Source organism: Anguilla rostrata, chromosome 10 (assembly GCF_018555375.3).
Source record: "Anguilla rostrata isolate EN2019 chromosome 10, ASM1855537v3, whole genome shotgun sequence".
Taxonomy (NCBI): Eukaryota; Metazoa; Chordata; class Actinopteri; order Anguilliformes; family Anguillidae; genus Anguilla; species Anguilla rostrata.
This window is the reverse complement of record NC_057942.1, coordinates 624,305-639,160: the sequence shown is the minus strand read 5'-3', so window position 1 is coordinate 639,160 and position 14,856 is coordinate 624,305. Positions and strand designations below refer to the sequence as shown.

Genomic DNA, 14,856 nt, shown 5'->3' with positions numbered 1-14,856 from the left:
CAATTAAAATAAAAGCTTCACAGCTAATGTGTTAGCATGAGCTATTATGGTTTATGGAACACAGAACCAAACTCTGCCACCTTGGCAGTCCTTATAACAGCACACTAGCACAGTGCTAACTAGCACACAATGACGTCACCGCCAGTCAAATGAGATGTGTAGGTTAGGGTAGGTAAAGTATGCGCTATCTGGCTGTGGGGGTGCTGGGTGGGTGTAATGAGGTACTGATCTGGCCCTCATAGCCTATGAATTTAGATAAACAGTGTTGTGTTGGAGGTAATGAACTGTGGTATTATTTAATGAGATAATGAATGAACAGGATCATTCAGGGACATGATTCAGTTGCAACCCCCATAAGCTACTATCAATGTGCTACATTGAACACCGTCACATACATTAAAGACTAATATTTGTTCCCAAATTTGCCCCCGCGTTTAATTAGTTTCTGTGGACACTGCCTTGTGCCATATGGAAATGTATAAATATAATTATTAAATTAAATCCTTATTTCTTTTCTACCACTGTTCAGACAGTCAAACCGAACATAATGGGGCAATATTGTCGTCCACGCCATCTGCCGGTTGCGAGTGTAATAACAATTTCCTCGTCCTGTCGATTACGTCCGCCAGAGGGCGCAGCAATGAAAATGTGAGCGAGCGTAGCTTTCACTACTGAGCATGCGCACTGTAGTAGACATTATTTGACTCTGAGGAACGGACCGTGTCAGTATTTTCACGTCGCTACAGTAGCTAGACTTCCGTGGAAGAAAGCTAGGCTGAGGTCCCGAGAAGCGACAGGAGGGCGTGCGAGTCTTGGGACGAGAAACATTGTATATTTCACTGGTGAAGGAGTGGAGGTTTGCAACGGACAGGCACGTGAAGGTAAGACATGCATCTATCATAAAATCACATGTCAATATCCAGCCGAGACTTAGTCTTGTACAGATATTTAGAACATTTTACACTGGGTTTGAATTCATAGCTGTTTACGGTGAAACAAAAAAGTATTTGAAGTTACGCACACGCTGTGGCCTTACTGTAGAGGAAAGCCAAGCGGTTGAACCATCAAAGACAGCGATAGCTACTGTTGCTCAAGCAATACCTTCCATTGTTGTGTCTGTCCCGTGTCTGTGTATAATAACCTCGCTCACGCGGCGTATTAGATGTGCTTTTCAATGCACATGAAATGGCATCAGATGGTTATGCCTGTCATTTTCCACGCGTGTGCATGTGCTGTCTGGCGGCAGTACAGTTGCCAGGGTAACTTGTATTTTGCAGCTGGAAGAACAACAGAGACTGTTTCTCTGCGTGAGTAAAGCATGTGTTCAGACAGTTAAGGGATATCCTTTTAGTTTGCTAAAAAGATGCCACATTGTGTGTACGTTTTACCTGTGTACTGTTAAGTCTCCGGTGGACTGTTGCTTTTCCAGACAAGGAACATCGCGTTTTTAGTACCTGCGTACGAAATCTAGCAATGCATTTAAAAGTTGACAGTACAGTTCTGCAATATGAAACATACTAGCAAACAGGTTCCTAATCTTGGCTTGAGGGAGCGGGTTTGTTTTAAAGCCAAAGCCAGCACCCCTGAGGCCCCGAGGCTTTTACTGAAACGCACGTCTTTCGGATCTCGCGCTGCAATCACAGGCTTCGGACTCACGCGGGGGACTTCGCCGAGCGAGGAAGTGCGGAGGCACGGGACGGAACTCGCGCTCGGCGTGGATGAGAGCGGCCGTGAGTCGCGGTGAACATCAGACGGGATGGGCGCGGAGGCAGCGGATGCCCGACGCTTCTTGGACGAGTTTGTGAAGGAGTTTCCGGAACCGCTGGGGCCAGACGACCCCCTGCCCCTCAGCCCGCTCAGCGGCAGGGTTAGCCCAGACGAGGTCCGGGGGGAGAGCCTGGACCTGGCGCTCCGACTGCTGGCCGCGAGGTGGGTGGGGCTTTGGGTGATCTTGGCCTGTGGGTTCAGCCTGTTTGTTGCTTTTCAGACAAAACCTCCAGTGCAGTTCTGACACTTGGCTTAAAATGCGCACAGCTCTCCCTTTCTCCGGGAAGGAAAACACATTTTTCATACCACTGAATTCCTGACTTCTTTCATTAATTTGTGCACCTGAACTGGCACAGGAAATAGAGCTGAAATGTTAAATTTCACGTGGCTGATGTCACTTCCACAGCTGGGTCCTGGCATGCCTGTGGCCTGTGTAACATCCTTTTCACTCCACAGCATCTCCTGCTTACCTAAAGCAGTTCCAGAGTTCTGCCTCATTTTACAGAAACTCGTGTTTGCTGCTGTTCTCAATGAATGCAGCAACCGAAAGTATATCTAACAGTCTCCCCTGTACATACCAGTGTGTATTTGAGACGTACAGGTAGCTTTAAGAGAAATGTACAGTCTGTGCTGTTATATGGCTTTTCAAAGACCAGCATGTCAGATCACGGCCAAGGCATCTCAAATCAGTTATCTGAGAAATGCCTAAAGGACTTTACAGTTCTCTGGTTCTGAGGTGTCTGCAGTGTGCTGATGGTTAGACCGTGACTGTGCTGCTGACATTAGGCCAGGGTGTTTCGGGAGGTAGGAGTGTGTCTGAGGGTCTGAAGCATTTCCACGCCAGCCTGCCGGTTTGTTTTCACAGCGAACAGGGAGTGTATCAGTCTGTGGCAGTGTTTTAATGTCCCCGACATTCTGCAAATTCCTGCTCTGAAAATGAATAACCAGCAGCCTTATCTGTGTCAGCCGCACTGAAATGGCGGTACAGGTCGCGGTTCAGTGCCACAGAAGGATATTTGCTGTTACAGCTCGGCCAGTGTGGTGTTGGGAGGTTTCTGTGTTGCATGAGTCTGAGTTTTCCGTTCTTTCGTGGCACTCAGGGAAGCAGGTTTGCAGAGCGGTCTGTCAGTAAGGTCTGACTTCCTGTCTGGGCAGCCTCTATTGTTCTCAGCTTCCTGCTTTTCACAGCCCGTTTCCGCTTTCTCCCCGGCGTGCAGTACGGACGTCAAACCTGAAGGCAGATGGAATTCTGCCGGGGCTTGTGGGATAGCTCATTCCAAACCCCAGGCTAGGGAAACGGGCGCATCAGCAAGCTGCCCCTGGCCATCGTTAGCACCACGGCTAACGAGCTGCATAGCTCAGCTCTTATCTGGCTCGCCTCTCCTGCTGCCGTTCCGCTGGACTGCCGACAGGAAGTCCCTGAAGGCCAGCTTCCTGTCCCTCGCCCACAGCCAGCCTTGGCTCTCCAGGGCAGGGGCGGGTCTCTCTGTTGGCGGTGGGCCTACGGTCACCGCATTAAAAACGTGGTCGAGCAGAATCCCGTCAGTGGGACGGGGTGAGAAACAGAAAACAGCTGGCGACCGTGTAGCAGCAAACCATATTCTCTCTCTATCTCCCCCCAGACTCTTTCCTCTTTCCTTCTCTTCCCCCCCTCTCTCTGGCTCTCTCCCGCTCATAATCTCTTCCTCTGTCTCTCTCTTTCTCTCTCTCTCTGTGCAGTAGGGGGGGAGTGGGGCCCCGCCTCCACCCTGTCATGTGATCATGCTAATTAGCGGTCTGCCTTTGTGTGGCTGCTTGTTTACTGCAGCCTGTCAGCTGCTGCAGAGGCTGCGGTGAACAGAGAGCTGCAGCCGGCTTGGAACTCTCCGGAATCAGGCCTGGAAACACCCCTCCTGCCGCACCGGGGAGCGCGATAGCTGCGCTAACCGGCGCTATAGTTTAGCGCAGCTCTGCGCTAACCGGCGCTTTAGTTTAGCGCAGCTCTGCGCTAACCGGCGCTATAGTTTAGCGCAGCTCTGCGCTAACCGGCGCTTTAGTTTAGCGCAGCTCTGCGCTAACCGGCGCTTTAGTTTAGCGCAGCTCTGCGCTAACCGGCGCTTTAGTTTAGCGCAGCTCTGCGCTAACCGGCGCTTTAGTTTAGCGCAGCTCTGCGCTAACCGGCGCTTTAGTTTAGCGCAGCTCTGCGCTAACCGGCGCTATAGTTTAGCGCAGCTCTGCGCTAACCGGCGCTTTAGTTTAGCGCAGCTCTGCGCTAACCGGCGCTATAGTTTAACGCAGCTCTGCGCTAACAGGCGCTTTAGTTTAGCGCAGCTCTGCGCTAACCGGCGCTTTAGTTTAGCGCAGCTCTGCGCTAACCGGCGCTTTAGTTTAGCGCAGCTCTGCGCTAACCGGCGCTTTAGTTTAGCGCAGCTCTGTGCTTGTGTGTGTGCGCCTGTCAGTATGTGAGAGAGAGAGTGTGTGTGTGTGTGTGTGTGTGTGTGTCTGTATGTGAGAGAGAGAGAGAGTGCGTGTGTGCCTGTCAGTATGTGAGAGTGTGTGTGTGTGTCTGTATGTGAGAGAGAGAGAGTGTGTGTGTGTGTGTGTGTGTCTGTATGTGAGAGAGTGCAGGTGTACTCATGTCAGTTGTAGGAGGAGGAATGTGTGGGCGTATGTGGAGATGAAGACTTGTGTGTCGTGTGTGGGGTCTGTATGTTAGAGAGAAGAGTGTGTGTGTGGTCTCATCAGGAGAGAGATTGTGTGTGTGTGTCTGTATGTGAGAGAGAGAGAGTGTGTGTGTGTGTGTGTGTATGTGAGAGAGAGTGTGTGTGTGTCTGTATGTGAGAGAGAGAGTGTGTGTGTGTGTGTGTAAATCTGAGGTGCTGCAGGGTGCAGGGTAACTCAAGCTCCAGATTTAGGAGGCTCCAGGGAATTCCAGGAATCCAGCCGGAATGGGGGAGATGAAAAGCACTCTGCTGCAGTCCGGCGGGGGAGGGGCCTCCATTCACCAGGAAAAATAACTCCTCTTACCCTCCGTAGAGCCCCAAATCTGGAGAGAGTCTCAATCCACATAGCCTATATCATCCCACTGCATTATAATGCATAGTTTTACTTCACTGTAATGGCTGTAATTAGCAGCGGTAATTAACGGTAATTATCGCTGAGCCCGTGTGCAGTGTATGGAGTGTGTTACAGGAGGAGGCCCCTGGTCTGTGTGCTGATTGGCTGCAGAGAGCTCTGCTGTAATTGTGTTGCACTGTGCCTGACGTCTGAGCGCTGAAGAGGAAGCGAGGGCGCAGACTCTCCTCCCCAAAACGAGACACAAGGCCTGCGTTCTGCCGCCTGGCCCCGCCCACATTCCCCCATGTTGGGAGGGGCTGGGGCCTGACTGACAGGCACCCCCCTGTCACCCCAAATGGGAACAGCTGTTCCCCCGGTGTGCCATCTGCTCACCCCACTCTCCACTGCCACCCTGCCCTGACCCCTGACCCTTGACTCTTGACCCTGATCTCCAACATCATCTCCATCTTTCCTCTCTGTTTTCCAACCTAAGCCCTCAAAGCAAGGAAGAGATTTTCAGACCCTGAACTGAACTGATATGTTTTGTTAAAAAAAAAAAAGAATGAATTCGATTGCTATTGGCGGTGGCTGGGTGTTTTGTGAAGTGCTGCAGCTGCAGATTTCACTGAGGAACTTTATCCACCAGCGTCATCAGTTTTAGAAGCCATGAACGTGGCTTCCTGAATTTTTGTGGAATTTGAAATGAAAGCAGTTTTAATCTCCAGAGGAGACTGGTCTATTTGGTATTTTACTCAGGTTGTCTGGGCAAGTCTTGTCATGCTAAAACAGGTACAACACACCTTCCTCACATACCTGTACCCCACAGACTCCAGAGAGCTGGAGTTCTGTACAGAAACGCCCCACCCCTCAAAGTCAAACTCCCTGCCCCTCAAGCCCAAACTCCCCACCCATCAAGCCCAGGATGTTGTGATGATGCTATGTGATGTTATGATGTCATGAGGTGATGTGATGTCATAGGGTGATAAAATCTTGCAGGAATGCCCCGCCCCTCCTGAGCTCGGCCCTGTCCCATGCTGCACTGGTGGAGCTCCTAAAGAGTGACCTCACCCCCTACCATCTCCCCACGGACTCTGAGCAGGACAGCTTGTGTGAGTGCTCCCACCCCGCCCCACTATGCCCCGCCCCGCTCATAATCACAAACGGTGATCAAACACATTTTCAGCCGGTTTTAGCACTGCACACGCCATGCTATGGTAATGCGTTAAACTTTACTCAGACTATTCATGCCAGCGCTAAAGAACAGAACTTTCCAGCTTTCCAACTTTCTGGGTGGCTGTACTTCCTGTCACACGGTTTCCATACCTGATGGTTTCATTTTGATGGCAAACGGGTTTCAGCCCTCAGCAGGCTTTACAGCTGTTTAAGCAGAGCATCTGCTGGGTACACATCTTAGGAGGCATGCCGATAGCTGTAACAGCCACTCTGTTTAGAGCAGGAGCTAATTAGCACGATTAGCTGGGTAACCAGGCCACTCTGTTTAGAGCAGGAGCTAATTAGCATGCTGACATACCGTTGCAGGTATTAGCACGTAGTGGTAACCAGGCCACTCTTTTAGGCAGAGCTATTGCTTAGCTGGACAGGCTCGTTAGGCAGTATGAATTAGCTGGGTAACCAGGCCTCTTAGGCAGGTATTAGCATGTTATGGGTACAGTATGTTTAGAACAGGAGCTCGTAGCATATTGCAGTATCCAGCGCTCTGTTAGACGCTCGTTAGCATGATGCTGGTACCAGGCCACTCTGTTTAGAGCAGGAGCTCGTTAGCATGATTAGCTGGGTAACCAGGCCACTCTGTTTAGAGCAGGAGCTCGTTAGCATGATTAGCTGAATAACCAGGCCACTCTGTTTAGGGCAGGAGCTCATTAGCATGATTAGCTGGCTAACTGAGGGCCCCATTAGCCACGCTCCACCTACATCTAAAGGGGAACAAAGCAGGCCTTATGCTGTCCCCCTGGCAGGGAAAACAGCTCAGCCAGTGCTATGGCTAATGCTATCGCTACAGAGCATATCTCTGCTCAGCATCGTCCCCGATCAGTTCTCCAGCAGAAAACATTCTCCACCCAAAATAGCTGCAGCTTCACGGCACGTTTTTACATGTCTTAGTAGCTCACCTCTCCCTACCTCCCACACACACACTCACACCCCCACACACATTCAACCATATACACACACACACACATACTCACAATACTCTCTCTCTCAGACACACACACACACTCACACCCCCACACACATTCGACCATATACACAAACACACACACATATACTCATAGATACCACCAGGACAGTTCCTTCCTGGGCAGACTGCCTGAAGTTGAGTGTGCAGAGGCTTTCTGACTGACCACAGGGTTAAGGTTTCAGCCTGAACCTCATTGTTTGCCAGGATACTTCCCAGCTGCAGACACGTGTTGTGTCAGACGGTGGTCATGGCCGACCTGTGAAGGCAGAGCCATTTTGTCTGGGAAATGCCCTGAGCAGCAGGATGTGGCTGACCTCTAGTGGCAATATCTGGAATTGCACTCAAAGCTGCTATCATTCTTATGACAGATGGTGTTGTTTAGGATATGTCAAGATGTGATGTGTGATTTAAAAAAAATTCATTACTAAGATTTTAAAAGTTGAAAACTTCTTAAAACTCAGGACATTGGTATTAATTTCCTCCATCTGGCTTTTTCTGTCCCCCCTCTCCCCCCTCCCTCTCCTGGCTCTGCAGTACTCCTGTCTGAACCTCTCCAGCGCTTTTTCTTTAATAAGCTACGGGAGGTGGTGTTCACCTGGGCAAAGAGAAGCCCGGCCCCTCCGGCAGGCCCTGCCCGCCCCCTCTGGACCTCCGTCCACGCCATCCGCAATGCGCGCAGGAAGATGGAGGACCGTCACGTGACGCTCCCTGAATTCAACCAGCTCTTCGGGCTGCAGGTATGTGCTTCGCTACGCTAAGCCTACACCACCGCGCACCCTGCTATGCCCACACCCTCACACACACTCTGCTACACCCACACCCTCACACACACTCTGCTATACCCTCACACACTCTGATACACCCACACCCTCACACACACTCTGCTACACTCACACCCTCTGCTATACCCTCACACACACTCTGCTACACCCACACCCTCACACACACTCTGCTATACCCTCACACACTCTGCTATACCATCACACACTCTGCTATACCCTCACACACTCTGCTATACCCTCACACACTCTGCTATACCATCACACACCCTGCTATACCCTCACACACTCTGCTATACCATCACACACACCGCTATACCCTCACACACTCTGCTATACCATCACACACACCGCTATACCATCACACCGCAACTAACACCTCCTCACACACTCTGCTATACCATCACACACACCGCTACGCCACGCCACTGTGCACGCCGCTGCCTGTACCGAGCCTGCCCCCCTCTGTTCTCACTCCTTTCACTCCTGCTAGAACGTTCCGTTTTGTTCTTCTGCTGTGGGCTAATAGGTTAATTGCCTTTTTAAATGATTAGTGATTACAAAATGAATTAGCTGTGCGTAGGCCCTGCAGTCACTCCTGCTTCTGCCTGTACTCTGAGGGGTCAGAGCGCTCGACAGAGAGAAGCTGCTTTCAGGGAGACAAACCTGCTTGAGCTGGTCTCTAATGGGTGCTTTAATTGTGAGATATCAGATGAGAAAACTCGAGATTTAGTTCTCTTCAAATTTCAAAAGTCTCTACAAAGTTCTTTTAAAGCAGTTTTTAATATCAGCTTTCCTATTTTCTTGCAGTTTTTGTTGTTGTCCATTATTCTGCAATTCTCATTGGCTGAATATATAATTAGATTATGCCCCTCTCACAGGACGGGGTGCATCGTGGGTACTTCGCAGTGTTTGACGGACATGGCGGGGTCGACGCGGCCACGTACGCTGCCACTCATCTGCACGTGGTCCTCGGTTACCATGACGATCTGAAGAGCGACCTGGCCAGTGCGCTGAAGAGAGCATTCACGCGTACGGACGACATGTTCAGGGAGAAAGCCAAGAGAGAGGTGCGTCTGCCCCTGAGACTGTACCACACCTGAGACTATAGCCGCGTTTCCACCAAAATTACCCGGAACTTTCAGTCCCAGGAACTACTTTACCAGGAACTAAAAGGTTCCTTCAGCCAATGGTTGTCTGCGTTTCCACCGGGGTCTAAAGTACCGCGAAGATTAGGCAAATTAGCCCACTGACGTTGTCGTCGGTCCATCTGTCATATGATTTTTTCTGTAACCCCATACTACCACAGAAGTAGCCTACATTATTTTCTAATAACCGGGACAGCCCGGAGGGGTTTATTCCACTTATATACAACGGGTTACCAACAATGACTATATATGGTTACTTTTGTATTTATTGATTTTCATATATCCTCTCAAACACATTCATTAACAGCAGAAAACATGCACACGTTGTAAACAATTTGCTGTTTTATTACTTTCTCGTCGTCAATTCCATATAGGCTAATCGCAAAATGACAAGAATAGAACGAAAACTCGGACTTGCGTGAAAATGTAAATTAGTAGTGGTACAGCCACCGTTTGCTTCCTTCGAAGTTACTGCTAGCCGAGCAGCGAAGTGTGCCCTCCAGATGCGAACCATGCACCATAAATGAGTCCATAGTCTTCCTGGTCTTTTCGTGGAATTGAAAAATGGCAGTAAAATTGAGTAAAATTACGGCAGTCTGAAAAAGCTAAAGGGAAGATTACTAGAATTAACCTGTTATTTTACCCGGATAAAAAGTGCGGAAGGTGATTTCCAGTTTGCTTGTACTGTATCACCAATGTTAATTATGCAGAACTACCGCATACCTCACATAACTGTATCAAACGTTTTGAGTCAATTACAACGGGCTAACAAAGAAAATCCGGAAGAAAATATTCAGCAACCGAATTAATCCGTTTGAATGTTTGGTAGCCTACGTAATATGCTGTCCCAGCACGAATGCTTAGCATTTTATAAAACGAATACTAAAGCAAGAAAAGAACAGAAGAGCACACGTTATAATTCCAAGACGTTGACAGGCTATAACCAAAAGTAGGCTACTGCGCCGCATAACATATAAGTTTGATTTGAAGTTATTATGAAATTAAATTGGTTTGCCGCTGCATATTTTCAAACATGGCGGGTAATGGCGGAAAATAAATACAACACAAATGCTACGAGTACTCGACCAATCAGAAATGTTCAGCGCTGCAAGCTCCACCCAAAAGGTTCCTGTACTTTCGGAAAGTACTACCTCCCGAGCAGGAACGTTTTGGGGGGTAAAACAAAGCCCCCAGAACTAAATTTAGACCCTAGTTCCTGCGGTGGAAACGCACTGAGTTCCTCAAAAGGTTCCTAGTTCCGGGGTATAGTTCCTGCGGTGGAAACGCGGCTATTACCACACCTGAGACTATACCACACCTGAGTCTATACCACACCTGAGACTGTGACACACCTGAGTCTATACCACACCTGAGTCTATACCACACCTGAGACTGTACCACACCTGAGTCTATACCACACCTGAGACTGTACCACACCTGAGTCTGTACCTCACCTGAGACATTTAACACTTTAACCCTTTAGAGGGCAGTAAAACTAGCAGTAAAGTGAAAGCTGCATCGGCCAGGCAGACATTAATGAGGAGATTTTGGGTGTAAATGGTGAATACACTCTCTTATTCTAGGGTTTATCTTACAGTGTAAACACAGGAAAAACTCACTCAGTCTGTGTGCATGTGTGTGTGTGCGTGCGTGCGTGTGTGTGTGTGTGTCTCTCCAGCGTCTGCGCAGTGGCAGTACAGGCGTGGCAGTCATGCTGGCTGGTGATTGGCTGCACGTGGCCTGGCTGGGTGACTCCCAGGTGATGCTGGTTCGTCAGGGAGAACCCGTCACTCTGATGGAGCCTCACAAACCCGAGAGAGAGGTAAGAGACCCCGCCCGACCACACCCCCTCCTGAGTCTGTCTGCGCAGTCACAGTCTGTCCGGCTGAGTCTGTCTGCGCAGTCAGTCTGTCCTGCTGAGTCTGTCTGCGCAGTCAGTCTGTCCTGCTGAGTCTATCTGTACAGTCACAGAATTAAGGGCATAAACCAGGTCTGAGTGCACTAATGACTCTACAGTATGAGTGAAGAGGATCCCCCTCCCCACCCCGCCAGTATTGGCAGTATTGTTAGTATTGTTCACAGCCACCCTGACAGCTGTCTGACCCCCCCGAACAGGACGAGAAGCGCAGGATCGAGGATCTGGGCGGCTGCATCGCCTTCATGGGATGCTGGCGTGTCAACGGCACTTACGCCGTTTCCAGGGCGATCGGTGAGTGACACAGCTTATACAATGGTGTTGCTAAGCAACGGCAGCATAAAGCCATTGTTGTGGAGTGCTCTTAAAATAGCAGGAACACTGTGTGTGTTTGTGGTAGGAACAACGTGTGTTTGGTAGGAACAGTGTGTGTGTGTTGGGAACAGTGTTAGTGTGGGTGTATGGTAGGAACAGTATGCAATGTGTGTGTGTGTGTGTGTGTGTGTGTGTGTGCAGTCTGTTAGCTTCTGACACGCTGGTGTTGCCTGTAAGAGCCAGGCTTAGCTGCAGCTAGCGCACAGTCACGGTGTGCAGCGCTGTGGGTGCAGGGCAGCAGTGCATGCTGGGACAGCTTCGCTCTGCTCTGTCCCTCAGGTGACTTTGACCAGAAGCCGTACATCTCCAGCGAGGCGGACTGCGCGGCCGAGCGGCTGACCGGGGACGAGGACTACGTGCTGCTGGCGTGCGACGGCTTCTTCGATGCGGTGCGGCTGGCCGAGGTGCCGGGGCTGGTGCAGGCGGGGCTGCGGGAGAGCGGGGGGCGGGGGGGTCCCGTGGCCCAGCACCTGGTGGGGCACGCCAAGAGTGCCGGGTCCAGCGACAACATCACCGTGCTGCTGGTGTTCCTGCGAGACCCCGCCCTGCTGCTGCAGGAGGCCACGCCCCCCCAAGGCCCCGCCCCCACACCGGACCAGAGTACAGCGGAACAGTGAGTGTGGGACAGACCCCCTCCCCCACCCCCCGATTTTATTTACAGACGTTTTTCTACAGTTCCTCAGAGACTTCCAGGGGGTATTTAAACACCAGCCTGCCCTGGGACTGCACCACAGAGGGGTATTTAAGCACCAACCTGCCTGGTCCCTGGAAGGTCACTGGAAGAGCAGCTTGCGCAGGGAGGGGGGGTGTGGCGTGTTCTAGGGCTTGTTTGTACAAGGGTAAGGTACGCATACTGGTGTTTGCATTGTGGGTGTGTTACTGTTTTCACACCGAACTGACCTGAGAAAAAATCTCTCTCTTCTTCAGCATAACAGAACATTATGTACTAAATCCACAGAAGTCCGGGATAACTGGGGGTTGATTCTGCTTTACCGCTGTGTAAATGGGGATTGATTCTACAGCGTAGCTGGGGATTGACTCTATCACAGTGTACCTGGGGATTGATTCTACAGCATAGCTGGGGATTGACTCTATCACAGTGTACCTGGGGATTGATTCTACAGCGTAGCTGGGGATTGACTCTATCACAGTGTACCTGGGGATTGATTCTGTACTTCACCACAGCCCATTTCCCAGCATGCCATGGGCCTGCACATTTTTCTGGGTCACTCTAAACCATCCATCAGTAAGCCAATCAAACGCTCTGCCACCTGGACTAACCGCGGCCAAGGATGGATGCACGGACCAGCAGCCACTGGGGCTGGTGACCTCAGCTTTGAGAGGCGGAGCTTGGCTGTTTTGCAGGTTTCTCTCTGTCTGCTCTGCAGAATCAGGCGCTGAGCTCTGCAGGCAGGCAGCGGAGCAGCGGGTCTGTTCCAGGAAACGCTTTAATCAGGGGTCGAGCGCACAGCCTGACTCATCTCCGGCCCACAATGCCGTGTGCCTGTCTGACGGGAAGCGTTCGGGTGGTGATGTCACCGCACCTCCTGATTGATATCAGTGCCTGATATCACAGTTCAAACGGTTTGGCTGCTTCCAGTGACAGGAAAATTGCAGAAAATAACCTTAATAAAAACAGTATAAAAAAGCCACTGCATAAAAGAGCAAAGGGTCTTAGCAGCCTGATCAGACAGCCTGTCCCTCATGCAGCCTGTTCCACACCCTGCCTGTCCCACACACTGCCTGTTCCACACCCTGCCTGTCCCACACGTTGGGCTGTTTGATGAGTGTAAGAAACCAGACTGAATACGAGAGCTGATCAGCCGGCCTCTCTGCAGCTCAGTCCTGCTTTCAGTGACCTTCACAGGTGACCACAAACCCCAACAAAGGACAGAAACACCAGCCCCCAGATCTGTGTGCAGCTGGGGCACGTTTCAAAGACAGAAACCCTGGGTTGAATGTCAGGGAGAGCCGTTAGTGTGTAGCTTCAGACTCTGGGCTCAGTCCTGCTTCCATTGTGCATGTTTGCAGAATCTCCCTCTCTAAGCAACTGTGACCTGCATCCAAACACACAGGGAATCTGGGAAGTGATATTAATTTCTAACCAGGACAGCAGAATTTCTGCCCACGTTTGCAAGAATTCAAGCTCCAGTCGGAAGGATTTGTTGCAAGTGGATGTTATACAGTATTAAACTTTTGTGTGTTTTTTGTGCTAATGAGATTGCATGCTACATTTGTACTCACATAATGTTGATATAATGGCTGCTTTCTTTATTAACTGGTTCATTGTTTTTAGGTGACCGAAAATGAAAATCTTCCTTCTGGATAGTGTAGTGCTGAGGAGGAAACAGTTCTTTTTTTTGAGCTTGTGCATTTACTGTAACTGGAAACAGCCCCAGATTGTGTTACTGTGTAATTTTATACCAGCGTGCAAGTGCCTTAACCCACCTCATAAACAACAGTAAATATCCAAATATCACAATCCGACAGTCATTAAATATTGGTTTCAGTCACCCTCATTCCAAATCCTTAATATTGAACATTCTATTTCAGAGACCTTGGAAATCCTGAATCTTTTTTGTTATTATGTTCGGGGGGGGGGGGGCAGTGCACCTGTGTGCACTGGGACTAGGAGCCCTCCTGACCTCAGGTTAGGCTGAGACTGACTGATCTCAGTTTAGGCTAGGACCAACTGATCTCTGGTTTGGTTGGAACTTCGTTGGAACTGCGTTGGACTGAGTTGTCGGACCTCTTGTCCGGACAGACATGTTACAGTGTTACATTTTTCATTTCCATCATTGCTTTGTGATCACACTTTGCTGGGCTCCACGGTGTTGTGATGTGTGAGGGAGTCACACACAAGACAGCGTTTATCTGTGTGATTTATCTGCCTGCCTCACAGCTGTTTTTTAGGTGGGTGAAAGTGTTAATGAAATGCCAGCCTTGGACACTGCCGTTCTCCTTGCCAAAACCATAATGTATTGTGTAAATCTGTATTAAACCATAACTGATAATCCGTCTTGTCATAATGTGTCTGTTTTTTAGGTTTAATTTGATTGAAATGGTCATAACTGTGCAGTATTACATGCCTCTGGATTACTGTGGGATCTGCTGTAATCTGTAATTAAATGCTCAAGATAAATGATTCTAATTTGCTTTCTTTTTTTGTACTACGGTGTGATGAAAAACAGGATTAAAGAAATTAAAGACATGGAAAACTCCTTTGTGTGTGTGTGTGCATGCGTGTGCGCATGTGTGTGTTCACGCGTGCGTGTGTGCATGTATGTATGTGTGTGTGTGTGTGTGTGTGCGCACCCTTCTGTTCATACACACACACACTCATGTGAACACAAACACATAAATGACATCTCCCTTGTGACTGAATGTGTTCAGGCTGTAGTAAATGCGTATGAAAAATATATACAGCACAGGTGTGTCTCTGCACACAGCACAGGTGAGCACAGGTGAGCACAGTGTGTGAACAGCACTGTGTTCAGACTGAGCGCTTTACCTCTGTGACAGGAGCCAGAACAGCCGTGTGTTTAACATGGTCCACTCGCCCTTTAGGGCTTCTATACATGCAGCCTCAGTGTTCGCTGGTGTTTGCTGCCTGTGACTGTCGTGTCTAAACAGTTTGTG

At 49.7% G+C, this 14,856-nt stretch overlaps 1 protein-coding gene across 1 annotated transcript; it reads left to right on the top strand.

Annotated features, from left to right (window-relative positions):
- The first annotated feature begins 667 nt into the window (after nt 1-667).
- ppm1f (protein phosphatase, Mg2+/Mn2+ dependent, 1F) lies at nt 668-14,362 on the top strand. The gene is made up of 8 exons (XM_064353271.1): nt 668-881; nt 1,644-1,929; nt 5,800-5,912; nt 7,535-7,737; nt 8,661-8,849; nt 10,606-10,749; nt 11,043-11,136; nt 11,497-14,362. Exons 2-8 carry the CDS (start codon nt 1,757-1,759, stop codon nt 11,832-11,834), a joined length of 1,254 nt encoding a protein of 417 aa, XP_064209341.1. The 5' UTR covers nt 668-881; nt 1,644-1,756; the 3' UTR covers nt 11,835-14,362.
- Nucleotides 14,363-14,856: the final 494 nt, after the last annotated feature.